This window comes from Apis mellifera, linkage group LG13 (genome assembly GCF_003254395.2).
Source record: "Apis mellifera strain DH4 linkage group LG13, Amel_HAv3.1, whole genome shotgun sequence".
Taxonomy (NCBI): domain Eukaryota; kingdom Metazoa; phylum Arthropoda; class Insecta; order Hymenoptera; family Apidae; genus Apis; species Apis mellifera.
Window position 1 is genome coordinate 9,481,612 of NC_037650.1, and position 25,562 is coordinate 9,507,173.

Sequence of the window (25,562 nt, forward strand, 5' to 3'; positions counted from 1 at the left end):
ACCTCTATCATTTGATAAATGATAATTTGCAGTTTTTAAGTTATTGAAACATAAAGGAAATCGTTTCTCATACGTCGAGCTTCTTGTTTTTAACGTAAGTGTTCGATAAATCTTCGAATAATCTATATATTTCTTCTTGCAATTCTTCGAGTATATTCGATAAAAGCGAACTGCATACAACTGATCGAGATTAAATTGAAATTAATAGAAAGATCGTCAGTGTTCAATAAGGATTTCAAAGGATGCTTCGAAATGGATGTTTGGTGAACGAAGAGAAGAAGGTCCTCCCGTCGCCAAACGAGTTTGAAACTGGCCGGTTAACATGCATAAATAAATATTAACCGGAGCGGCCGACGGAGATGCGTAGATATATCGATTTATCTCAATGCCAGTGCTCCTCCGCTTGCTTCGGTTACATTTATTAGGGTCATTAACATCGGATAGACGTGGGATATTATCGAACGTTTTTATACTTTGTCATCCACGGTAATGGATACGTTTCTGACAGCAGCTTCATATCTTCATCCAGCGTTATTATCGAGCATATGGTATAAAATCACAGTAAAAAAAAAAAAAAAAAAAGAATACTTGTTCGAGCAAGCGTGCACGACTCCCTCGATTGATTAAAGAACAATTTTTAACCGATAATACATTAGAATCTCTTCTTCAATTTTATCATCAGTGCAACATTTAAAAACATAATCAGAAAAGTGGGATCGTCAAATAATATATCCAAACCCGACATTCATCGACATTCTCCCAATTCGAAAAATCGAGTAAAAAAGCTGGCCAAATCCCTCCATTCCCCTTCTCCCAAAGCGAATCGCCAGCGCCCATAATCAAGGTTGAACAGCAGGCAACTAAATTATCCGAATGCGTGGCCGGAATCCCGGCTGAATTGGAAATGTCCAGTATTCCGAGTTGGGTGGAAGGGCGCGCGACGCAAGTTGCTCGTTGCATCGACCGCCTTCCTAATTAAGTTGCGCTCGCGCGAAAGGGTTATTATCCACGGGATGGGTCGCCCCTGGAACAGGGTCGTGGTTGTTGCGCGAGGAGAGGGTGTCGTTAAAGCGGGCGCGCGTTGCGGCGTGGAAAATATCGCGCGGCGACGCATAAATATCGCGAGCGTAAGAGCCAATAATAAAATCGTAAAAGTGGCTCGAAGTTCAAAAGGGAGGCCGGGCCTCCCCGGTCCGGTTGAACGCTCGCGCTATATTAAGTTGGGTTTTCACTCGCACGCTAATGGCGAAGCGGCGAGGCTTTTGCGCGACTGACTCGTTAAGCGACTCTTACTACTCCTCGGCCGCCTGCCTCCTCTCCTTTACTCCTACCTGGCCGCGCTTAAGAATGTTTAAGAACATCTGTACGTATTTATTACACACGCGGTTGCTCGATTTTAATTATCCGGACCGTTCAACGAAAATCTGAATACATTTCTTGTTGATATAATTCAAAAATAGAACAGAGGATCGATGAAAGTTCGAAGAGTTTCGTTCGTGAATTTTATGTTTCAATACGGTGAATGAGTTATATTCGATATTTTGCATAATGATAATCAAAGATAGAGAAATGTATATGTGTATAAAGAAAATTTTATCGAAAATTGTATATTTCAGGATTTATCAAATTATATATCTTTGGATTATACGTATAATTCAATGCAGATTTGGTTAATATATTTGAACAAATACTGTGATGTTGTTGTTACGAAGCAAATTTTTATCGTATAAAATTATATTCAAACTCGATTCTCGTTGTTCGCTCGTTTTTTCGATGACCGAGTTGGCTCGCGGTGAAATTGCGAATGACAAGTTTGATGGGTTTCGAGTGGAACTGTCGATAATGTGTATGATTTCGACGATCGACAGGTTTGACGGCTCAAAGAGAAAATTTTAGTATGAATGGTGTTTCTCTCATGGTTGATCTTTTTTCGTGGTTTAAGGTTGAAATGGGAATGACAGGTTGAACAGTTTCCTGTTTCAGTCTCTTATGATGCGTGTCTTATGCAGTTTGCCAATTTTGTAATCGAGAATTCGTACTTGATGTACAAACGATGGCAAATTTATCATCCAGCGTAAATTTTAATATCGTATCGATAACTGTTGAAGTTGACACAGCTTTGATCTTCTTTTGAATTTATATTTATGCACTTTGAATCTGGGTCTAATGGATTCCAAAATTAGAGAAAACTCTGACAGTCATAGCGCGATTAATCGATAAAGGTTTTATGGTTCTGCTTTATAAAAATACGTTTTAAAAAAAATAATATAATATACGTACATACATGGTGGGAAAAATAACAATTACCCAACTAATTTGGAAAAAGATGATAAATCAAAATTTCCTTACAATTTCACCTATTCTTTCATTTAATAAAAATCACAATATTCCTTGCAATTTCAAACGCCTTTCTCTCCCAAATTAATTCTCCTTACCGCAAACCAGAGATAAATTCAAAAGTTTTACCAGTTCGATAAAACTTCACTCCTCAAAGAAGTGGCCAATAAACAACATTAAACTTTCTTCCATCCTTTTTTCTTTTATGGAAATACGCCAGGCATATATATATATATATATATATATATATATATATATATATATATATATACACATTGCACAGAACACGTGTACGCAAATACATACACAAACGGAACAGGAGTGTACGTGCGCGCGACCTCGACCGCTCCAATTCGCCGTTAATTGGGCGACATTTTCGCCGTGCGCCTTTTTACGCTCCTGGCCTATCTCAACGAGCTTATATACTGAGAAGTGGGCATAAATTACGGCGATTACCGCGGCCACTGAGCTACGCTCCTCCCAGAAGCCGATTCGGCTCGCTAATTATCGGCTCCGTATAAATTTCCATCGTTTCCTACCGGTCGTGGCTCTTCCCAGCTTTCAATGGATGCCGCCGATAGAGAAATAAATGCCCACGTTATGGCATCGCCGTTAATACGCCCCTGGTGAGCGGCTTCACGCGAACCCAACTTCTTAAAAAAAAAAAAAATCCTTCTTGCCGGCTAAATCAGTTTATATCAATCAGGATTATGGATTTTTATTCTCGTTCTTTTTTTTTTAGACTTGTTCGAGAGTCTATGGTGAAAAAAATTGGAACAATTCTGTTAATCAATGATGCTAAAGAGGACATGATTCAATTTGCATAATACGAATGAGAAGTATTGAGAAATATTGCCTTGAATGGTAAAAATTTTGATGGGTTTGGGTTTTAACAAGATAATGTATTCATAACGGGATAATAAAATTCATGAATTTCGTGAAAAGATAAAAAGATTGATTTAATTGAGAAACCGAATAATTGAATATCAGTTCAAAATATCAATTCTAATAATAATTGTATATATGATGAAACAATAATAATTTAACAAAAACATTGGCGAATAATCATTTTCAATTTTTAATTATAATTTCTATTATCAATTGAATATGGTGTAGCCATGTACAGGCAAGAATTACCCATCCTCAAAATTAATCACGATCAACGTGAAAATTCGTTGGTTAAATTTCCTCTAGGTGGCAGCTCTGTGACTTCACAGTGACTCTACGAAACCGATGCAACGGCGCAAAGGATGAGGAGACAGCGATAAGATAGATTCATAGTCGGTGCAAAAACGAGGCAACAAAGTGGTGAAACGATTTCTCGCCAATCGTCGTGCCCGACATAGTTGGCGCGCGCCGACATTAGAAATTCCAGCCGCGGTGTATCCCATCGTTTTCATTGAAAGCCTGATAGATTTTCTGTCGCTCTCTGTTAGGCGCACTGTCAGCGCGCCATGCATACGGCAACTCGTGCAGCAAAAACGGCCGCGACATCTAACCAGAAACTGCTAGAGGATATTCTCGCGTGTATAACGGCGTCCTTTTTTTCCTCGCGGCATACATATATATATATATCTTTCTCGACGCAAATTTATCGAAAGGCTGATCGGCGCTAATAAGAATAACGACAAGTACGCGTTCCGTCGAATCTTTCGAACGGCTTTCAACCAATTTCCACGATATAAACGGCATTTTTCATCATCCTTGGATCGATTATTTATTTAGATCGTGTTCTAGAATGATCGTTTCTAGCAGATACGAATACATCGTTGAAGATCTGCCAAATTGATGGAACGCGATGGAACGTGGCCGCGTCCAGTATCTCATAAATTCGATCTTCGTGTATTTAATTCGAATCGAATAAGAAATTCGAAGAAAGTGAAAATTGATTTCTTGTGTGATATGAGCATTCGTTGAAAATACTTCGAATTCGAAAAGATTAAAAAGATTACCATCATCGATATATTTTTTATCCTGTAATTATATAATTCGCCAATAATTGCTATAAATATATTTGCTATAAAATAAATTCAAGTTTATTCCGGATTAAAATCGCGGATTAAAATCATTGACCTAACCTATTTTTCGTCCCATCTCCTTCAAGCACACACGTAACCTAAAAACATACTCTAACCTAAAATCCCTTAAACTTAAATTTCTTAAATCGAACCTACGCCGGTGGTCCCCTTGTGGCCGCAAATTTCAACCTTCTCTCAAATTTCATACCTTATCTCCAAAAAAAAAAGAAAAAAAGAGAGAAGAAAAAACATACAAAAATTTTAACCACCTTCGCTTGTTCAACATCCTCCACAAATATAGTCCATCATTTATCGGCGAACAAACGTAGAACAGGTACTTAGTCCGCGTAGACACGAAGGTGAACCGTAAGCATTCCATGTAACGCCATCCTTCAGCCGGGGCCGCTCGTCACGATGCCTCGTCCCGCGGGCAGTAAGCCCGGAGGAGGCGAGAACAGAGCCGCAATTTGCGTAATTGCGATGCCTACCCTTCTCCTTCCCCTCCCCTCGAGCCCCCTTATCACCCCTCACCGACCCTCAACCCGGACCGACGCTTTATAAACGGCCTCGATGGAAATTTCACAGCTATGCGACTCCCCTAAGCTACCTTTACTTACACGCGGCTCGTGCTACGCCAATTAGCCGTATTCGCGCCCTCGATACTCCAGTGACGGTTAATGCCTCCGCCATGGCACGGCGATTTCCGATCTTACCCGTCGATCGTGAATCGAAAGGAAGCCAGGTGTGTATCTCGATATCGTCGATGGTTTGTTTTTTCTTTTTTTTTTCTTCTCCCCCTCTTCTTTCGTCGCGAGAGCTCCTCCTTGCTGCTCCTTCTCCTATCCGCGTAATGACACGACGCCGATTTACAAGTCGATCTCGCTTTCTATCGTACGGCGATACGCAGCGGGGCTTACGTAAATCACTCGTCCCACCGTGGTTACTCCTCTCCGCGAAACGGTGTTGATTCTATTCAACCGGCTATTCGCTCGACTATGTTGTACGTGGCAAATGTAAATTACGAAGGTAACGAACGATGGCCGACGAGCAACAACGGGGCTCCTTGTAAATCGTTATTCCGCGCGAGGTGGGCGAGAGGGAATAGCGGGGTGGACGTTGATGGAGGTGGCGGACTTAATGGTGTGTTTAAGATGGAACTTCATTTTCGAGGGTACTTTCCGCTAAAGGTTTCCTTCTTTCCTTCAAGATGTGTTCATTTGAGAGTTCCTTTTTCTTCTTTCTTTTTTTTTTTTTTTTTTCACGTTATTAAAGAATCATGGTTGAAGACACGGAGTTGAGGCTGTTCTTTCTCTTTCAATTAAAGGAAATTATCATATTCGATTATCTTGTATTCGATTACAAATTATCAAATGTTAAAGGATCGTTTTGTAAATATACATTTGAGGGAATAGTAAGAAGTGTGCTTTTTAGGAGTTGCAAACGTACGATCTTTGAAGAAGAATGAATCGAAATGTGTTCATTCAGCCCACATTATTTATTAATAACTATTTTATGATGAAATTCAATCAATAATTATTGAAAATCAATAAATCAATAATCAGAAAATCAATAATTATTGTATGATGAATCTGATAGATTTAAAGAAAATTCAACTTAACGCGAGATAGAAATAACCTAATTCCTTCTTGCACGAATAAATAATATTCGAATTCGAATGTTATAGATAAATTTTTAATATTTTACTCTTTCCCTTCCAAAATTTCCCTTTCACCCTTTCAATTTTATTTGTCCCTTTGGAAAATGTTACGCGTCCTCGAACAATATCATTCGAATCCCGTTGTAACAACAACAAATCATGATAATAGGCTACCGCGACACGAGGTGGACACACTGTACCTTTTCGCATTTCCCCGTTGGCCGATTATTGAAAATCATTTCTCGGAACGGTGACGAGCCCTTTGTGTATCGCGTGCGTGCATGCGCACACGCGAGGCGGTGCGCTGCACCGGAGCGCATCCCTGTGTGTGCATCGGTGCACTCCGGACGCGAGATCAGCAAATCTAAGATCGTGCAACTGGTGTCCAGTGGCGTGTCCGCCGCATACGTTGCGAATGTTCGCCACCAAGGGACGAAAAGAGACGAGAAGAGACCCGCGTGTCGAAGCAACAGGAGTATTGGAGAGAGAGAGAGAGAGAGAAAGAAAAAGAGAGAGGCAGAGAGAAAGAGAGAGAGGGATCGACCAGCAGCAGCAGCAGCAGCAGCAGCAGGAGCAGCGGTTGCGAACGAAGAGTGAAGGATGAAGGGGACCGACTGGGCAAGAAGCGAGAGGGGTCGAAGGAGCAGAAGGAAGGAGGTGGAATGCGCGGTTCTCGAAGGAGGAGCTGTCGGCGGTGAAAAATCACGCACCCCGCCACCATGGGCAGAGCATCTGCTCTACATACCCTGGCTCTCAACCTCCCGAGACGGAGCTCATCTTTCGCGCAAACCGACTTCGCAACACCGATAATCTTATATAGCAAGGCGCACCTGCGCACCTCTCTCTCTCTCTCTCCCTCTCTCTCCTTCCTGCCTCCCTCTCCTCTACATACCGATGATACATTCGCCCGCAGTATCCTTCCACAGGCATCGTTTTTCGATGTTTGCCCGCCGGCTAATCTCATTATGCTCCTTTCGTTTAGAGAAAACTGGTTCCCGCTATCGACTACGGGATATATTCTCCTTACGGAACGGAACTGGTATTATAAGATTAAATTAACGTTCCGCGATATCAACGCGGAACGGATGTTCCAAACGATCCGAATCCCGTCCACGGGGAGGGATTTCATATACACGGACGGATGTGTATATAAACCTCGCCTTCGTGATGGATTAATAATCGTGGTAATTAGAATGCCAGGCTGACTTGCATCTCGCGTTCCTCTCGCTAATTATACGCCCTTTTCGATATCTAGAACTACTCGAGAACGTGTTTGCAGAACGTGTCTAAGACGACCACGGCTTCGTGATAATTATCGAGGGAGGAGGAGGGGAGGAGCGAGATCAGAAAGAAGGAGAGGAGAGGAAGAGACGGCCTCTCGATATAATTTCTCTTTCGAAATGATTCGTTTCGAAAAGGGAAATCGATTCGAGGGGGGGAGGGAAGAGAGACGGCCGACGAGGCCGTGGAAGGGATGGAGCGGTCCGGTTTCGATACGTAGGACGAATTTATCAATGAGAACCTCGAAGAATCGGCGGCGCGTTGCAAGCAGAGCAAGATATACGCGCGCTGGCTGGGCTACCGGTCGGTCGGGTCGGGTCGCCGTTCTCCTCTTCTGCCTCCTCTGCCTCCGTCTCCCTCTCTTTTGCTCTGTTTTTCTGTTTATACTTCCTCTCGCCCCCTCCCCTCTCTTTTCACCTTCGCGGAATATCTCGCTCGCTCGCCCTTTCCACCTTCCTCGCTACCTCTCTCTCCCTCCGCCGTTCGCCCGCTCGCCTCCCTCCAACGTAACCGTTGTTGCTCGCGACCGTTTTATTACTCTTACTACTTTCATACGCCGCCGCCATACGTACCCACCACCGCACACCACCATCACACCACCACGTAAGAGGCGGCCACTTTCCTTTGTTGGGGCCCCACGGTCCCCCGTCCCCACCCCCTCCATTGTTGCTCGCCCCCAGAAAGATGCGAATTTTAATTCGATATTGTCTAATATTATTTATATATGCATGCGCTAGAGAACCTGCCCATTTCAAACCGTTTCCCTCGCACTCTTGCCGCCTCGGCAACCTTCCTCCCAACGAAGGAGGAGGGGAGGGGAGGGGAGAGGAGAGGAGAGCGGAGTGTATCCGCGCGATGAATCCACTCGTTGCGCCGCCTTCGGCCCTTCTTCGACCACGCTATCAACGGCGGCCACGATTCCCTCGTGGCTTATATTTCATGCAGATTTTTTTCGGTTTTAAGGGGGAAATATTCGTGGGGAGCTCGTGGCACGCTCGAACTCGTGATTCGTGCCAAATGTGTAAAAAAAAGAACGTATCGAAGAGGGGAGGAGTAGGATGAGAGGGAGAAGAAGTGAAGATTTGAAAAGATTTGATATCGATCGATATCCGATTTGCTTAGTATAATGAGTAATTAAGAGAAAAATTAAGGACGCATCAGAATCGAAATTGAATTGTATTTAATTGATGAACTATTTAAGAACTTAATGTTTGGATCGAAGTTCGTCGAAGAATTAGGCCTTCTCAATAATGATGGCGATTAGTTAACGCGATTAGAAAAAGAAGAAAAATTAGATTTCATTGCTAGTGTGTAGATATGTGGATCATTTTTCTCACAGAATATGTACGTGATATCAATTTTATGAGTCATCGAGACCGATATCCCTTTTCTATTTTTATCTCCTCGATGGCTAATCGATTTCAAAATTGAAGAATAATAATTTTAAAACTATTCAATTCCCCCAAACTCGATCCAAATTCCCCTATTTCTCATACACATCTATTTCTCATTACATCTATATTAAGAACGCATTTGGAAGGCCTCCAGGTCAAATCAATCCGTTATTACTTTTTAATTCATCTCAAACAAAAAGAAAAACCCATTAGAAAGACACGACCCAGTTGATACAAACGAAAAATCCAAAAAAAAAAACCTACGTCACGCTCTATTTATACCCCCAATTACAACTTTCCAGCCGTCAGACGTCTAATAATTGCCTCCCAATCGACAAGAAGTTTACGTTTAAAGCTCGCAAGAAGCACAATCAAGCGTGTGATCGACTCAAACGAGGGGTAGTTCCGGCGATGTAAACGTCGATTGTTTCAACCGCCATTCCTCCGATTTAAAGGACGCTCTTTTTAATTACTACGGCACGGAGTGTCGCCGGGGAGACTTGCGCGTACGTGGCCGCCTCGGCCACGGAGGAAATCAATAATCAACCGACATCCAGGGATTCGCTTGGAACCGCAGTCACAACAGAATGCGCAACAGTTGCGTGTGCACGATAAAGAGAGAGGGATAATTGGTTTCGAAAGTTTGGTAAAAAAAAAGAAAAGAAAGAAAGAAAGAAAGAAAGAAACGTAGGAGGAGACGGACGAAATGAACGTGGAGAAATTGGCCGGGACATCGCAGAACGGAACATGGAGCACGGAACAACAACGGGCGAGGAACGGGGAAATGTGAACACGCCTTCCATCGAGATGTCCGAGAGACGGATCTCAATGGGCATCAATGTCAGCATTCTGGTGATACTGGCCATATTCGGTGTATTGCTCTCGTTGCCGTTGAGATTACTGTTGAACACGAATTACTACAGCCGGGACGAGATCGTTGCAGCGGGTAACGAGACAAGCGTACAAGCGACGGGGAACTCGACCGTCGAGGAGGAGGAGGAGATAATTCCGATTCCATTTGATCACAAAAGGTTGAAACGTTGCCCGAGGTTCGAGTACGAGAACACGTTGAAGTATATTTTCAAAAGTGATTACGATGGGAATTGCACTTACGACACGGGAACCAGTTTCGCGACGATTGGGAATGATACGGTGGAGGAGAGGGAAGGAGGGAAGGAGAAGGGGGAGAAGGAGGAGGAAGAGGAGGAGAAGGAGGGAAGTTTGAAGGAGGACGGTAACGAAGGAAGGAAGGAAGACACGGGTACGAGGATTTTGAGGGAGATTGGCAAGAGTGATAATAAGACGGATAAAGTGGAGGAAAGTGGGGAGGATCGTCGATCGAAATCGGTCCTGGTCGCCGGACACATTCTCGTGACGATGCTTCTCATTTCAGCAATAGCTGCTCTCGTTGAAGTGTTGAGAATACGTTTCGCTAGAGACAAGGTATTACAGCGGAAACCGCACTAGTTTATCTTGTAAATTTGATCTGATCTGAGGCTAATGTATATGTATGCTATTGATCCTTATGATACATATTTAACGATTTTTAACGATTATATAATGTCTATATTATTATTATTTTCGTGGTTGCAAATCCAATCAGTGTAGATACGTTACAGGTACATTTAAGAGGCAGAGATAGAGATGATCGTTTAACCAAACATTCGAAATGAATGTTCTTTGAAAAATATGTATATCTAGTAGAGTATCGATTTAAAGAAAAAAATAAATAAGTAAATAAAAGACATCGATGAAAGTATAAAATAGTAAATGTGGGATGTAGAATTTCTTGGATATTGCAACTGCAATATCTGTGTATCTAGATTCGATAATAATACAGAGAATCTTAATTGATTAAGGTATTTAAAAAAAAAAAAAAAAAAAAAAAAAGAAATATCATAGAATAGAAAATTTCTAGACGTAGAAGTGCAATTAATATAAATTCTTAGTATCGCAAATTAGATGCTATGCAAGTATTAGTATAGTTATATGTATATAGACACGTAATGTCGTATATATAATTTAATGTTAATGAGTAGAACCAATATTTTTGTAAAAAAAAAAAAAAAAAAAAAAAAAAGATAAGTGGAATGCAACGAAACGTTACACTGATTGATTTCACGCGCTCACTAAAATGTATCTTCCCATTCCATGTTGCCAAAATATATAAAAAAAAAAATATTAAAAAAAATAAATAAATAAAAATAAAAAAGAAAAATACGACACGAGTATACGAACATGTATATATATGTTTAAAAAACGCATAAGGACTCGTCTAAGGCAGGTAGTATCAGCTCAAGAAAAACGTCCACGATCGAGCTTCCCATTCAGAGGCGATTCCTACCGAGGTATCCAATGAAGAGTACGAAGTCTTTCGAAATGCATCGATCCGCTTTTCGCCTATTAGGTATACAATATAATCGAGCATTGTTAATGTTAATCGTTTAGCAATAATCAGTTTAATCTAAATCGAATCGTAGGTGCAAGACCACCGCCTCTTATTCGTCGTTCTTCGTTCCCAATCCAGCAATCTAAGCAAAGCTCTGGTTCCATCAGTGGTACACCGAATAATCGAATATCGAGACGCCAATCGGCTGAATCTGACGAAGAAATCGGAGTCCTTATTAACGCTCTTCACCATCGCACACGCCTCATTCGACGGCATTAAAGGTAATTTAATTAACAACGCGTTGAAAATATGAAAAAATATTGGAGAGTAAATATTTATATTGAATTCTAATTCTCTTAACGTTTAAGAAAAATTTTTTTTTTGTTAAATTTAAAAAGAAATTGAAAAATTGAAATATTTTTATGGTAATGAATGATATATAACGAATATAAAATTAAATATATTGTTTGTAAATATGTTTATACATTTTGGTGGTTTTAGGATGTAGTAATTTTTGTACCATGAAGATTAATGATAGAAATAAAATATAAATAGAATAATTAAAAAAAATAGTAAAATAAAATTTGAATTATGAACATTAAGGGGTTAAACTAAAATTGATATTGATTTCTTCTGATAAAGAGATTTTAAATATAAAAATTAACAACTTACATTAATCTTAGGATAATTTAATTTTAAGCAAAATTTGAATTTAAAAAATTTAATAATTTAACGTAAAAGTATAAAAATCTAAAATTTAAAATACAATAGTATTCTAATTTTACTTCTTACTTTCTTTTCAGTAAGATCAATCAATTGAATTCTTTGAAAATTCATTCGCATTAACAATAACAGGGTACACGTCTTAGACTGAATGGTAGGTTTTCAAATATGTTTTTTTTATAAAAAGATTTTTGTAAAATAACTTGAAATTATTTTGTTAGGTCTTACATATTGCACAACGACTCACGTTCACGAATTCTTAAAAAAATTCTTATTGCTTCGTGAATCCATCACTCAACAGGACTTCCAATATAAAAATCGTTGTATCTTCCTATATTTTACAATTTTGACATCCAATACAAATTTCGCATTTACAAAGAACCTAAAACTTTCCTTTTGCTGCTAGGACAGGCAACAAATCTGCTTACTACCGTTTTCCATCATTGTTCTTTATATTTTTGTTCTTTATAAGGTAATTTTTACATTATTTTTATTTTGATATTATTAACATGTTATGTTTAAAAATAAACATTTGAAATTTCTTTTTAATTAAAAATAAAACAGTAAAATTAATATAAAATAATAAACAGTAAAATTAAATAAATAATACAGTAAATGCAAACAATGCAAATAATTTACAAAGTAATGAATTTTATATATTCCTATGTCTCTGATGTTATATTATTTCATAATATTTTTCATAATTTTTTTTTAATCTTAAGCAATAATAATTATTGCAATTATCTGATTAATTTTATATATATTATATTATATATTTCTTTGAAAAATTTTTTTAATATGATTATAATATAATGATATTATTTTTTTCTTTTTAGGTAAAATATCTATATAGGAAGTGTTTGTGTAAATAAGTAATTGCAAAAATTATTCGAAATGGAAAACGAAAGAATACTAAGTATTCGTACTTTATCGTATATGATATTGTAATACAATGTAAAGATCGTGTGAAAGTAATCAAAAGATGAATGTATTTTGACAAAAGTTAAAAAATCTTCGATACGTATTTTCATATTAATACCTACAGCTCTAAAAAACAAATACTTTGGATACTTCTGTGATTTTCATCGTTTATCACGATATATATGAAGCGTTAATCAAAAATTATAAAATATATATATGTACATATCGATGTCTGATAAATAAATTCTTCGATTCTCTATATGAATTATTTTATTTATAAACATATTAAACGAATCATTAAAAAAAATAAAATAAAATAAAATAAATGCACGTTATTTAATCATTGTTTGAAATTAACCTATATAGATGCCATATAACAGAGAATTGGCGCGATATGAATGAATTTGAAACGATAATTAAAAAACTATATTTTATAAATATAATATAATAATCGATTTCAACAATGCAGTATTTTGAATTTATAATGAACTTTAAATATTTTTGTAATAAAATATAATATGAACATTATTTTTTTATTTTACTTACTTTTTTCAGTAGAACGATGCACTTTCAGTTAGCAGAATCAAATGCTTTTCAAACGCTGACACTGTTTGACTGGAAAATTCAAAAATTGTTTTATCGTATTAAATAATTTCTTATAGATATAAATTAATATAAAATAATAACAATATTTAAATTATATACTTTTTTCCATAGGTTTGTTGATTTTTGTCTTCTTTAAATTCATTTTTTCTCGAAATGTCATCCCAGGTTCGCGCCAGTTTACACGTCTTCGTCCCAGTTTATATGACAACTAAACGAACAATCTAGTGATTTTCGCGTCCTTGCCATTGGCGTTACTGTTTGACGCGCGAAACAGCAGGTGTCGCCACCTTCAAGGCCGTCATATTGTTTTACACGGATGAAACGCGCAGAAAAGTGGAATCATGAATTAAAGGTACCTCGATAAACGATTTGGTTCATGTTTCGCGGTAAAGAAGTGTAAAAAGTGTTATGCTAACCATAATTTCCATCGTTCGAATTATATAGTAGCAGGGAAAGAACGAATATTTGTGACGAAGTGTTTCGCTTGTTGCACAGTTGCCAAGGCGACTACGGTGCGTGCGTGTGCGTGTTAAGAAGTGTGCTATGAAAAGAGAACGATCATTGGGACAACGATTCTACGACTATCTTCGTACTGACGGCAATTCCATGCTTGAAAAACGAACAGGCTGAAGACGGGAATATTATGGACTACCCGGTTTTGGGCCACTACGACCCGTCCGTAGAGGCCACGGCCGATAGTGGCGGTGATGAACAAGAATTACTTTGTAAGTTATTTTCATATATCATTCTAACGTTCCTTTCTTTCTTCTAAAGGCGCCAAAATGCACTTTGTTGTATCGAAATGCGATTTCTTCGACCCAAGATTCGAAGATTTGGAAAGGCGCGAAACCTCTTCATTCTGTAGCACTCGCTCGAATCATGGTGCGCGATCTGGTGTCCTGTTCGCTGTTAGTATTATATGATATCTTTTGTCTCATTAATTCTTACTCACCAATTCAATGATCCGTTATTGGCTATTCCCTCTCCTTCCTCTGTTTTCGAAACGTGATGCTTAGTTTCGATCAGCTGTTCCACTCCGAACGATCTTGCAAAATTCACGGGTTAGGCATGCGATCCAAATCAGCTGTGACGTTGCTGTTTTGAATTAGTTGAAATTTAGTCTCGTTTGTTCGAATATAAATATTAGAGATCTCGTAAACAATGATCACAAAGATTATTGACATTAATAATTATTAACCTATATTGTGAATGTTGAAATGTCATCACAAGTTATGTTTAATGATTTGACTGATATTGGAATAATATGAAGAATTTTCATTATCAACTTTTTTGTCATCTTTCATTACAGGGGAAGAAACAAATTATATTTTACCTGGTGATGAATATGTACCTGCAACAGAACAATTTGGAGAAGATTTTTCAGTGGCTGAATTTCATGAAACTCGTACTTTACTTGCTGATGGGGGGGATAGATTTGGAGTTTCTACTGCCACTTTCGATAATGTTGAAGAACTTATGTGGATGGGAAATCAAGGGGTATTATAAGATTTATTGATAAAAATATAGCTAAGAAATTACATATATCGTTACTTTTATTGTTTACTTAATATAATATATAAAATATTTAAAATAACATTAAAATCATATTACTCTAGTGATATTTATTTAGTGACATATAATATTTTTATAAAATATTTTTTAAAAATTATTAAATATGAAGAATAATAAAAATAGGTTTTTTAACAATTAATGAAATTGTTTCTGTACTACGATCAAGAAAAATGTTTTATAGGGTCACGTGACATCTTATTATGGATCTGGTTTACAAAAATATACCTCATTCCAAGTTCATGCCACGCAAGAGGTTCGGCATATTCATCCATTAGATGAAGGAATATTAGTTCTGACACAGAGTTTATTAAGATGTCAATTAAGACGTGGCATACCAATATTTTCACATACGTATGTTAATTTTATATATGTAAATAATATTTATATAAAAAATTTATGAATATTTTCTACATAAATAAGTAACATTATAGATCATCAAATATGATTGATATGCAATGTATGCTTCAAATCTCACCAACAAGATTACTTATGGGGGGACATCAAGAAAAAATAATCGATTTTAATTTGACTAGAGGAAAAGAGACTGGATTAGTGAGTCTATATATATTATATATTAATAAAAAAACATAACATTCACATGGATTAGTTTTATCTTATATTTATAGGTACATGTAGGGGAAAATGGTTGTGCAATTTTAAGGCAGCATAGCAGACTTATTTGTTGTGGTAATCCTGTGGGAAGAATTGATCTCAGGGATCCAAATACATTATCAATAGAACATACTTTTGATACTCATAGTGCATCTCTCAGTGATTTTGATGTTCAAGGAAATTATCTTGTTACTTGTGGCTTTAGTAATAGGTAAGAGTTGGAATATTAATTTTCTATTAAATATTATAATTATTTTAAATTAAAATTTTCAATTAATTTTATTTTTAAATTTAGCCGTCAGGGTCTATCAGTAGATAGATTTTTAATGGCATATGATTTGAGACAAATGAGAGCATTAAGTCCTGTTACAACTTTAGTATATCCCCTTCTATTAAAGTTCCTACCCAGCTATTCCAGCCGTTTAGCTGTTGTATCACCATTGGGACAAATGCAACTTCTTGATACTATCTATGCTAATGTACAGCCAGCCATGACATGTTTATATCAGGTATATGTAACATGCAATATGTGCAAAGAAAAAACAATTTCAATTACATAGTGTGTACAAGTTTTCTTGTATTGATAGGTAGCAACTGGTTGTGCAATGATATTATCATTTGATGTATCTTCTACATCTCAATGTCTATGCTTTGGAGATTCAGCAGGTTCTATACATCTTATGTCTACGAATACGCCTGAACCCCAATTTAATACATTTTCTCGGTTAGTAAATGTATTAAATTTTAAAAATAGAAACATAAAATAAAAAAATGTAAAAAATGTTTCAATTTTTATCTAGGCCAACTGAATTTGCTGATCCAGTTGAATCAATTCAATCTATATCATTTAATGATGATGTTACACCATTAAGTACAATACCTATTATGTATACCGGGCACCCATTATTAAGTGATTGGCCAGAGGAATATTTAAAAAAAGTTTATAGGTAAGTAATCTCAATTTATAATTAATCTATGAATATAAAGAATTAAAAAATAAATAATGTTGATTGGTAAGAAATTAATATTAAATAATTTAAAATTTTATTTGTATATTTTTACAGGAAAACACCATCAATCGATCCTGAAATATTACGTACGATGAAGATGCAAGGAACTATAGGTTATGCCCCAAATCCTCAGGCATTTCGCAGAAATCAAGTGAGGAAACAATATTCTCCCACTCTTCTACAATATTCTTCTCCAACTCTCCTAAAGCTCTCCTAAAATCCGAACTTCCTGTCCTCCATTCACCGAGTGTCTCCCCGTGATTCCCGTTTAAAATTGTATAACAATTATGTTAGTCTTGATGTTTGACTTTTTTATTGTTAGTTACATCAATGAAGTGATAAAACACAACGAATTATCGCTATTGAACGTTGTGAAAAATCTCCATCTCTAACTTTAAATTGTTTCTAAGAAATTTTAATTTGTTAGTCTTGTATAAAAAGAACAGTTGTAATTTATTACAATTGTATATTTCAATATGCTGGTATATATATATATTATTAATTGAATCAGTTATACGGACAATATTAATTGCATTGCATATAAGGGATATATTGATTTTATTATAGCTTCAATGGTATAGTTTTCGTGTTTAAATTTGATACAACCAATCGGTACAATGTATCATTAAAAAAAAAAATTCGAGCTCAATACGATTGAAGCTTTTAATTTCGTAGAGAAACCAAAATAATATGATGTGATTTAAGACTGATGACATTTCGTGATAACTATTGTAGTCCATGAACAATGTTAAAAAATCGTGATATATTTTCATAAGCTAGTCTACAGTATTCTAATAATTTCTTCTATATGATAATATGTACGAGAGAAAAAGACCTAAATAAGACACTACACGTGTATCGATATAATATTCAAATGTTTTTTTCCTATATCTAGTTGATGTATTTTTTGATTATAATAATACTGTTATATTATAAATAAGAAAGTATTTAAAAAAAAAAAAAAAACGATCAGAAATATGGTATAATAAATATATTTACTTCATCCTATTATCATTGATAAATATACGATGTTGTAGATTCTTATAAAATAAGAATAACTCTGTCTTGAATCGTTCGAATTTTTAAGAGTTATTTTGTTTAAATGGATAATTTTGTAAAGCTGAAAGACATGAATCTTTATTTTAAGATCTTATATAATAATAATACCTTAATGGCTGTATGAAAATGCAGTAATTGAGGAGCAGTGATTACATTTGCCTCGATTTCTTCATAAAAGCAATAACTTTTTTACTAACTTTTTATCAGGAAAAATATCAACAATGTGCCAATCTAGATACATTATAATAAATGTGCTTCAAAAATGATGTACATATATAAAATTGCATAATTCGCGATATAATTTTATGAATTATTTTAAAATACGCTCTCTATAGGTCTTGTGTAATTTGAGTTTCTAACTTAAAAACGCAGGAATAAAGAAAATATGTCACATGTAATCTCTATATTAGAAACATATTTTTATTATCAAATTTATTATCAAATTGCGATATAAAATTTTGAATTATTAAATTAATTTGAGAGTTTTAATTTTTCATTATAATTTTAAAAAAATTAAAAGTCTCAACTTCAAAAATTTATTAGCACAAAGACGCGTAATAATTATTTAAAAGTATGCATTTAAATTAATTTTCTCGTGATCATACTGCGAATCGGGCATTGCGATTTTCAATTACTGAAAATCACGTTTCAAATTTCGAGATCTTGCATCTCAAGAAACAGCGTGAATAAAAAAAAAAGAAAAAAGAAAAAACGCTATTGCCTTAGATCTACTGCCTTAGATTTCGTGTTGAAGCACAATGCGTTTTGTAATCGATGCATTTCGTTCCCAAATGATTATTTCCGTTTAATGATTTTGTGCTCAATAATCAATAGTTTTAGTATATCTAATGCCTATATAGAACATATTTCTCCAAGAATGTAATCGAAGTTGTAATTGAGTGAAATAAAGGTTGTAAGACATACACGTAAGCCTAACTTATTGGCTCGGTCCCACGGCGTTCAATAGGTATTATTTATTTTTTCATGGTCCAAATCGCGTTCGTATAGTGCATCGTATTGTAATGTTCACCTGGTATACGATTCATTAATAACTGAACCCAAAAATAGAAAAAAAGAAAAAAAAAAGAAAAAGCAAAAAAAACGTTCGATTGGTTGAAGAAAAATAAATAATACCTCTTTTGCAGATACCTTACAATTTGGAAAAACGACGGGGAGTAGTCACAAAGCTTTTCGCGGGGGACTCACGATCTAAAACAGATGACGGCACCTTTGTGGCCATACCTAAGCGTTATCGTAAAATCGAGGTGAAATATTCACGTCTCGGTTACGATGAATTCGATTTTGATCAGTATAATCGCACCAGCTTCTGCGGTCTTGAAGCCACGCTTCCCAACAGCTATTGTAACGCTATGTTGCAGGTAAGTACAGATACAACATGATGAATCTCCAAGAATCTTATTATTCTTTTAAAGAGATAAGATTTTTAGCAGAATAGTCATGTTTATCACATGTATTTTCCAGTTACTTTACTTTTGTGAACCTGTGAGAATAGCGTTGCTTTCTCATTCGTGCCAAAGAGAATTCTGCCTGTCTTGTGAGCTAGGATTCCTGTTTCACATGTTGGATACATCTCGAGGATTGCCATGTCAAGCTGCTAATTTTCTTCGAGCTTTTAGAACAGTACCTGAAGCGGCAGCTTTGGGACTTATACTCAGTGATCTCCATCCGGAGGCGAAAAGGAAAACAAATTTGGTACGATTAATACAGGTATGCATTATGAATACAATACATATGCATTTAAAAATGATCTATATCAATAAACAATTTTTTTCTTGAAAAAGAAATAAATTTTATTGGATATATATTATTATAATTTTGTACAAAATATTAATTAACGAATTTGAAATATTTTGATACTAATAATTATATTTATTTTATTATTATACTTGTATATAACTTTAATAAACTTTTAAATTCTTCCTATATAAAAATTTGGAATTCTATAAATATTAAATTTCAGAGTTGGAACAGATTTATATTGCATCAGATTCATTATGAAGTTTTGGAAACAAGAAAACGACAAAAAGAGGAAGAAGAAGCTGCTCGATTAAAATCAGGACCAAAATGTCCGCCGTTTGTTTATAATGAACAGGATTTTCCTAGCATTTTGCAAGATATTGGATCTCGATATAGAAGTCATGCGGAAGAAAGAAAAAAAAGAAGAAAGCAAGAGGGGGATGGTAAATATATGTGGATCACATCGAAAGGTAAACACAATTTATGTGTAACCTTTTTATTGGGCACTTTTTGTGTTTATTTTTCATTTTGTATGTGATTGTTTGTTGCACTTTTAATAATTTTTTGACTATATATCCAAAGAATATGAAGAATTTTCATGTTTTTTTTTCAAATATTTTTCTTTTAATAATCCTTTTTTTTTCTTTTTTCTTTTTTCTTTTTTTTTTTTCTTAAAATTAATTTTAAAAAATATTTTTGTATCTATTCTTAGGATATAATAAAATTATGCCGATTAATGTTTTTTTTTCTTGATTATCCTATATTGATATTAATGAAGAAAATTTCTTCAATTAGTTCCTTCTTTTTATCGCGTTTTTTGTATTTCGTTTAACTTATATTTTCTCTTCTTTTTTTATAGGAAAGAAGACATTGCTTTCCGCGAATGCATGGCCTATTTGTATAAGTTTTACTTGTATTGGCAATGCTTGCAACTTTCAACAAATTCATTAAAATTTTTATGATAAAATAATATTTATTTTATATCTTCTAAAATAAATCATTTTTTCTTTTCTTCTTTTTTTAATTTATATTTTATTCTTATAATTTAATTCAAATGAATATTCAATTTGAATATAATTTTAACCTTAACCTTAGAAAATTTTCATAAAATTCATTATCTTAAAGTTTTAAATTAATATCATATATTAAAAAGATATAGGAAATAATAATACTAACGCTCTCATTGCCGATACAAATAACGTTCTCCCGAAATATATTCCTAAAAAAGAGTATTGAATTTTTTATATATTTTTGTATTTTTTATAAATTTTTATACAAAGTATTTTATTGCAATTATAAAATTATCAACATAAATAGATAAATTTACACATATATTTATTATAAATAGATAAAAACAACAAAAAATCGATTGAAGAAAATGAGATACGAGATGAAGAGACAGAAGTCAGTCGTTTGTTTGGATCTGAACAAATGCACATACACTGTTGTCTCAAATGTGGGCAAGAAGCTACGAAACATTCCATCATGTTGTTGTGCAACTTAGTTTATCCAGAATTAACACATCCTTGTAAGCTAGTTTGTAAATTACACATATATTTCATATAAATGTCATTTATAATTATACGATTGAAACGAGTGAATTTTTATACTTTATAGCAGAGGAGGTTCCGTTTACAAATGTTCTTGCCCGCAGTTTAAGACCTGAGAAAATTACACCTGCATGGTGTGATAATTGTCAAAAATTTACACCCACCCTTCAATCTCGACAATTGACTAAACTACCTCAAATATTGGCTCTGAATTGTGGTTTAGATACACAACAGGTACATCAAATATAAAACATATACATGCATTAAAATTTAATTTAACTTATATTTAGAATCATTCATGTTAGAAAAATTTTTATAATTAAAATTCATTTTACAAAACTTTACATATATTAAATTTATATATATAAATTTTTCATAAATATTAATAAATTTAACTCATTCAACTATTTTTAAATACCTTCAACAGATTAAATTCTTTTATGATTTATAGATTATAAACATATGAAAATCAATGATAATTTTTAACATTTTAAATTTATCATTAATCTAGGACAAATCATTTTGGCAACAGCAAATGGATATAGTCGTTCAAAAAGTATTAAATGGAAAAGAAAGTAGTCCATCTTCAAGTCCTATTCCTATTACTGTGAAACCATGTCGATATGGTAACAATTGTACTCGAATTGGTTGTAGGTTTCGACATATTGGTAGAGATCCAGGTATTATGATTTATTTTATATGTTTTAATGTTTTTATTAATTTTTCTATTTTAATAAATAATATTTTTATTATCATAGAAACAATAACAACGCCACCAGTGACACCACCCACAACAACTTCAACACCTGTCTCAACAGCCGCAACACCGCCTAGTCATTTGTACTATTCTCATTCATGGATTCCACATAATATAGAAATTTCTTTGGATACTAATGGTGAATTATTCGTGGAAAAGATCAGCAGTTCGAAAAATGATTCTAACGAAAGTAGTAAATCGACTGATGATGTCATAGTAGAAAATGGACAAGGTGATAGTAAGATACAAGATTCTGAGATTTCTGGAAATAATTCCGAAGACAAAATGACTGAAAATCATGTTATTGCGGAATTAGATGATGATGATGATATGGAGAAAGAGAATAAAATTGATGATAATCTAAATAAAATAAGCAAAATTCAATACAGTCTTAATGCTGTTGTTTGTTACATCGATGACAAGAGTAACGAAGATAGAAGAAACATCGTTGCATTATTGCGAGTTGGACCAAATTATCATGAACGATCAGTAGGCAGTGCAGTGTCGCAATGGTACATTTTTAATGATTTTTGGTATGTAAATGCTATAATTTATTTTTTTTATATGTTAAAAAATAAGATAATTAACAAAGAATTATATAAATAATTATAATTTTATTATTGTGAATTGTATATGAAAAGATTTTAAAATTTATCCAATATATTTAAATTTTATTTTCTATTCGTTTTTGGAAATTTTCTGTTTTTAGTATATCTGCAGTGACACCGCAAGAAGCGGTTTGGTTTAATCTTGATTGGAAAGTTCCATGTGTTCTTCATTATACAGCTGTGCCAGCTCCCGAACCAGTACCGTTTGTCAGTCCTCTTACTTATGATGTATTTGGTGAAGATAAATGCATTGCTCGCAGTGGAGGAACAAGGGGTATTACATTCACTCCATTGAGTTCCGATGAAATGCCTAAAAAAGGTTTTTAATTGAAAATAGAAAAAAATTATTCAATCAAAACTTAAAACAATTTTAAAAATAAATAAAATTATTTTTATAGGAGAATTAGTTGGAATTGATGCAGAATTTGTAACTTTAAATCAGGAGGAAGCTGAGCTTCGAAGCGATGGAAAAATGTCTACTATTAAACCAAGTCATATGTCTGTTGCACGTATAACTTGTATACGTGGGTATGTAAAATTTTTAATTTCTTTGATCATTATTTGTTTCATAATTAATATCTTTAATTTCTTTGGTAGTCAAGGTCCTTTAGAGGGAACTCCCTTCATAGATGACTATATAAGTACTCAGGAACAGGTAGTAGATTACCTGACAAAATTCAGTGGAATTCAGCCTGGTGACTTGGATGCGAACTTCAGTAGTAAACATTTAACTACTCTGAAGTCAACATACCAAAAATTACGATTTCTCGTTGATAATGGAATTATGTTTGTTGGGCATGGTTTGAAGAATGATTTTAGGTAATTATTTAATTTTTAATATTAATTCATATTCATTTCACTTATGTTCTTCGATATTTATAGGGTAATAAATTTAGTCGTACCACCTGAGCAAATTGTAGATACAGTATTGTTATTTCATTTACCTCATCATCGTATGGTATCATTGCGTTTTCTTACATGGCATTTTTTGGGGAAAAAAATTCAATCAGAAACACATGATTCTACTGAAGATGCTAGAGCTGCTCTTGAATTATATCGCAAGTACAAAGAATTGGAGAGTTCTGGAAAACTCTCTGAATCGTTAAAAGAGCTTTATAAAGTTGGCAATCAATTACAATGGAAAGTAAGTAAAAGAAAATTATTTTACTATATAATACTAAAAAATAGTTTGCATATAATTATTTTAAATTAATGTTTTGAATTAATTTGTTTGTCTTCAGGTTCCGGATAGCTGATATGAGGATGATCCTCAGGAGGAAGTGCATGATTTAGTAACGTCATGTAATGACAATGAAGTTTAAACGATAGTTTTGAAGTATAGCCGTAAATTAATTAAGACTAACCTTCAAAAGATATCGTTTATACTTACAAAAGAATCATACATTTCTCCTGTTTGAAAAAGAGTTCAATCATTCGTACATAAAAATTAGGAAAATTCCAAGGGTAAATGTGATGATGATGTCGCGAGTGTTAATGATTAAGGGTACAACTAGAATACATTGCCATTCGTATTTAGTATATTTTAACCTCACGACATCGGTACGTGAGATCGTTGGATCACGTAAACGTAACTCAATTATTGTCCCTGGATTATAAATCTTTATTTTGTCTTTATCAAGGATTGAGATCGTTACAAATTACAAAATCAAACAAAAGCTTCGAAGGAAACAAAATTTCTTGTTAATTATAATTTTTTAGAAGGAATCAAAACTGATACGAATATGGTGGCAGTCTATATACATATTGTTGTATATACATATTGTTCGATAGCACATTAGCATTTTGGAGAGTAATATCAACTTCACATTGATATGATTTATTGAATATATTTATTTTAATTGTTCAATGTATTCAAAATGGAAGATAATAGACATACGTAAGCCAATCTCCTCTATAAAATACATTAACCCTTCAATGATACAATAAAGTAATCATTATTGAGTGAAAAAAATTTGAAGAGTTGAATAATATAATAAGTATTTGCAATAACATATAAATTTTTAAGACTGAATAATTAAATAAAATGCGAAATCATCAATATCATTAGAAAATTTTTCTTTTGTATTTTAAATTATAACTATTATTAATATATATGACTATACATATTATTGACAAATTATGTGCAAAATTATTATAAATTTAATTGTGATACAACATGTGAATGAAGAATTCTATATACATATATTATTCATCGCTGAAGGGTTAACAATACATGTATATAATTAATAATTAGTATTTTTAGCAATAATTCTAGAGGAGATATATCTGTACAAAAGTGAAAACGATTTATGATTTTCTTTTTTATACATATCTTTTTTAAAATATCAACTTTTGTAACGTTTTGTCCAACGACAGCTCACTAGAAAAAGAAGGAAAAGAAGCAAAAGAAAAAAAATGGAAATACATTTTTATAAGATTTACTTCGTCCCTCGTGATGAATTTCATTTCGTCTCGCGAAACTATGCAAACCATTTTCACTCGATCGTAAAACAAATCATTGAAAGAACCAGAAATTTTTCTAAAGATCCTTTTCTACTTCGAGGCTCTTGAAATGAAAAAAAAAAAAGAAAGAAAAAAAAATATTAAATGAAATATGGTAGTATATTTTACAAAATGATTGTACTCATAGATTATTTTTGTATGCATTTTATCAATGACAATGGAAAGCAAAAAAAAAAGAGAGAATAAGGGAGAGCGAATGAAAGAGTGGGAGAGAGTGGAAAAATATCAAAAATCTATCGAATAAAACAAGATTATCAAAACATATATTTTTTTATATCCGGAACGATTTTCTTATTATTTGTGCACGACGTAACTTAATAAATTAATTTCAATCCGACGAAAAATAAATAAAAAATAATAAAACAATCAAAACAGCTGTCGTATAGAAAGAATAATGAAAATAAGAATAATGTTAATGGTAATCATGCATTTGTTTTATGTCTATTACTGTTACGTCATTGTGATTTTTCTAATAAACGATTGTATAAAAAATTAATTCTTTTTGCTCATTTTCTTTTTTTCATTTTTTAAAAATAATAATTTTTACTTCAACTTTTACAGTGTAAAATATTTGTTATAAATTTTAACAGGTGAAATAAAATAGCGCAATATTATAAATATATATATCACAAAATCAATGATTGATAAGAATTAATCTGAAAAGAAAAATGTAAATTGCTTAATAACAAAAAATTGAAAAGAAAATCATTATAATGAAATACTTATATCCTATGGATTAATCATTAATACTTGTTCTATAATATTGTTTCTAGGTGATCGCAAGCAT

General features: G+C 33.8%; 2 protein-coding genes across 7 annotated transcripts; both read left to right on the top strand.

Moving 5' to 3' along the window:
* Positions 1 to 9,237: 9,237 nt before the first annotated feature.
* On the top strand, positions 9,238 to 12,780 carry LOC100577092. Of its 2 annotated transcripts, XR_003305948.1 has the most exons (6): positions 9,239 to 10,130; positions 10,956 to 11,094; positions 11,168 to 11,357; positions 11,880 to 11,953; positions 12,021 to 12,271; positions 12,636 to 12,780. XR_003305948.1 is itself a non-coding variant. In XM_006565055.3 (4 exons), exons 1-3 carry the CDS (start codon positions 9,435 to 9,437, stop codon positions 11,353 to 11,355), a joined length of 1,023 nt encoding a protein of 340 aa, XP_006565118.2. In that variant the 5' UTR covers positions 9,238 to 9,434; the 3' UTR covers positions 11,356 to 11,357; positions 12,636 to 12,780. The 2 variants fall into 2 exon arrangements, 1 of the variants encoding a protein (XP_006565118.2); XM_006565055.3 differs by lacking the exons at positions 11,880 to 11,953; positions 12,021 to 12,271 and having other exon boundaries at positions 9,238 to 10,130.
* Positions 12,781 to 13,507: 727 nt separating this feature from the next.
* Positions 13,508 to 25,271, top strand: LOC724505 (PAN2-PAN3 deadenylation complex catalytic subunit PAN2). Of its 5 annotated transcripts, none has more exons than XM_001120377.5 (21): positions 13,508 to 14,051; positions 14,636 to 14,823; positions 15,080 to 15,249; positions 15,330 to 15,450; positions 15,525 to 15,721; positions 15,806 to 16,019; positions 16,098 to 16,234; positions 16,311 to 16,457; positions 16,575 to 16,671; positions 18,725 to 18,958; positions 19,062 to 19,307; positions 19,561 to 19,807; positions 20,686 to 20,865; positions 20,955 to 21,121; positions 21,399 to 21,567; positions 21,646 to 22,177; positions 22,354 to 22,571; positions 22,651 to 22,780; positions 22,850 to 23,071; positions 23,135 to 23,396; positions 23,494 to 25,271. In XM_001120377.5, exons 1-21 carry the CDS (start codon positions 13,970 to 13,972, stop codon positions 23,506 to 23,508), a joined length of 3,975 nt encoding a protein of 1,324 aa, XP_001120377.2. In that variant the 5' UTR covers positions 13,508 to 13,969; the 3' UTR covers positions 23,509 to 25,271. The 5 variants fall into 5 exon arrangements, with proteins under 5 accessions (XP_001120377.2, XP_006565120.1, XP_006565122.1 ...); XM_006565057.3 differs by having other exon boundaries at positions 19,561 to 19,780; XM_006565059.3 differs by lacking the exon at positions 13,508 to 14,051 and adding an exon at positions 14,099 to 14,234.
* The last annotated feature ends 291 nt before the right edge of the window (positions 25,272 to 25,562 follow it).

What these genes read in the sequence shown, in the direction of transcription:
- LOC100577092 (XM_006565055.3), top strand. Translation starts at nt 9,435, where the DNA reads ATGGAGCACGGAACAACAACGGGCGAGGAACGGGGAAATGTGAACACG. An exon ending in TACGTTTCGCTAGAGACAAG is followed by an intron (nt 10,131 to 10,955) that starts GTATTACAGCGG and finishes AAAACGCATAAG; the next exon opens with GACTCGTCTAAGGCAGGTAG. An exon ending in ATCCGCTTTTCGCCTATTAG is followed by an intron (nt 11,095 to 11,167) that starts GTATACAATATA and finishes ATCGAATCGTAG; the next exon opens with GTGCAAGACCACCGCCTCTT.
- LOC724505 (XM_001120377.5), top strand. Translation starts at nt 13,970, where the DNA reads ATGGACTACCCGGTTTTGGGCCACTACGACCCGTCCGTAGAGGCCACG. An exon ending in TATTTAAAAAAAGTTTATAG is followed by an intron (nt 16,458 to 16,574) that starts GTAAGTAATCTC and finishes ATATTTTTACAG; the next exon opens with GAAAACACCATCAATCGATC. An exon ending in ATTGTAACGCTATGTTGCAG is followed by an intron (nt 18,959 to 19,061) that starts GTAAGTACAGAT and finishes TGTATTTTCCAG; the next exon opens with TTACTTTACTTTTGTGAACC.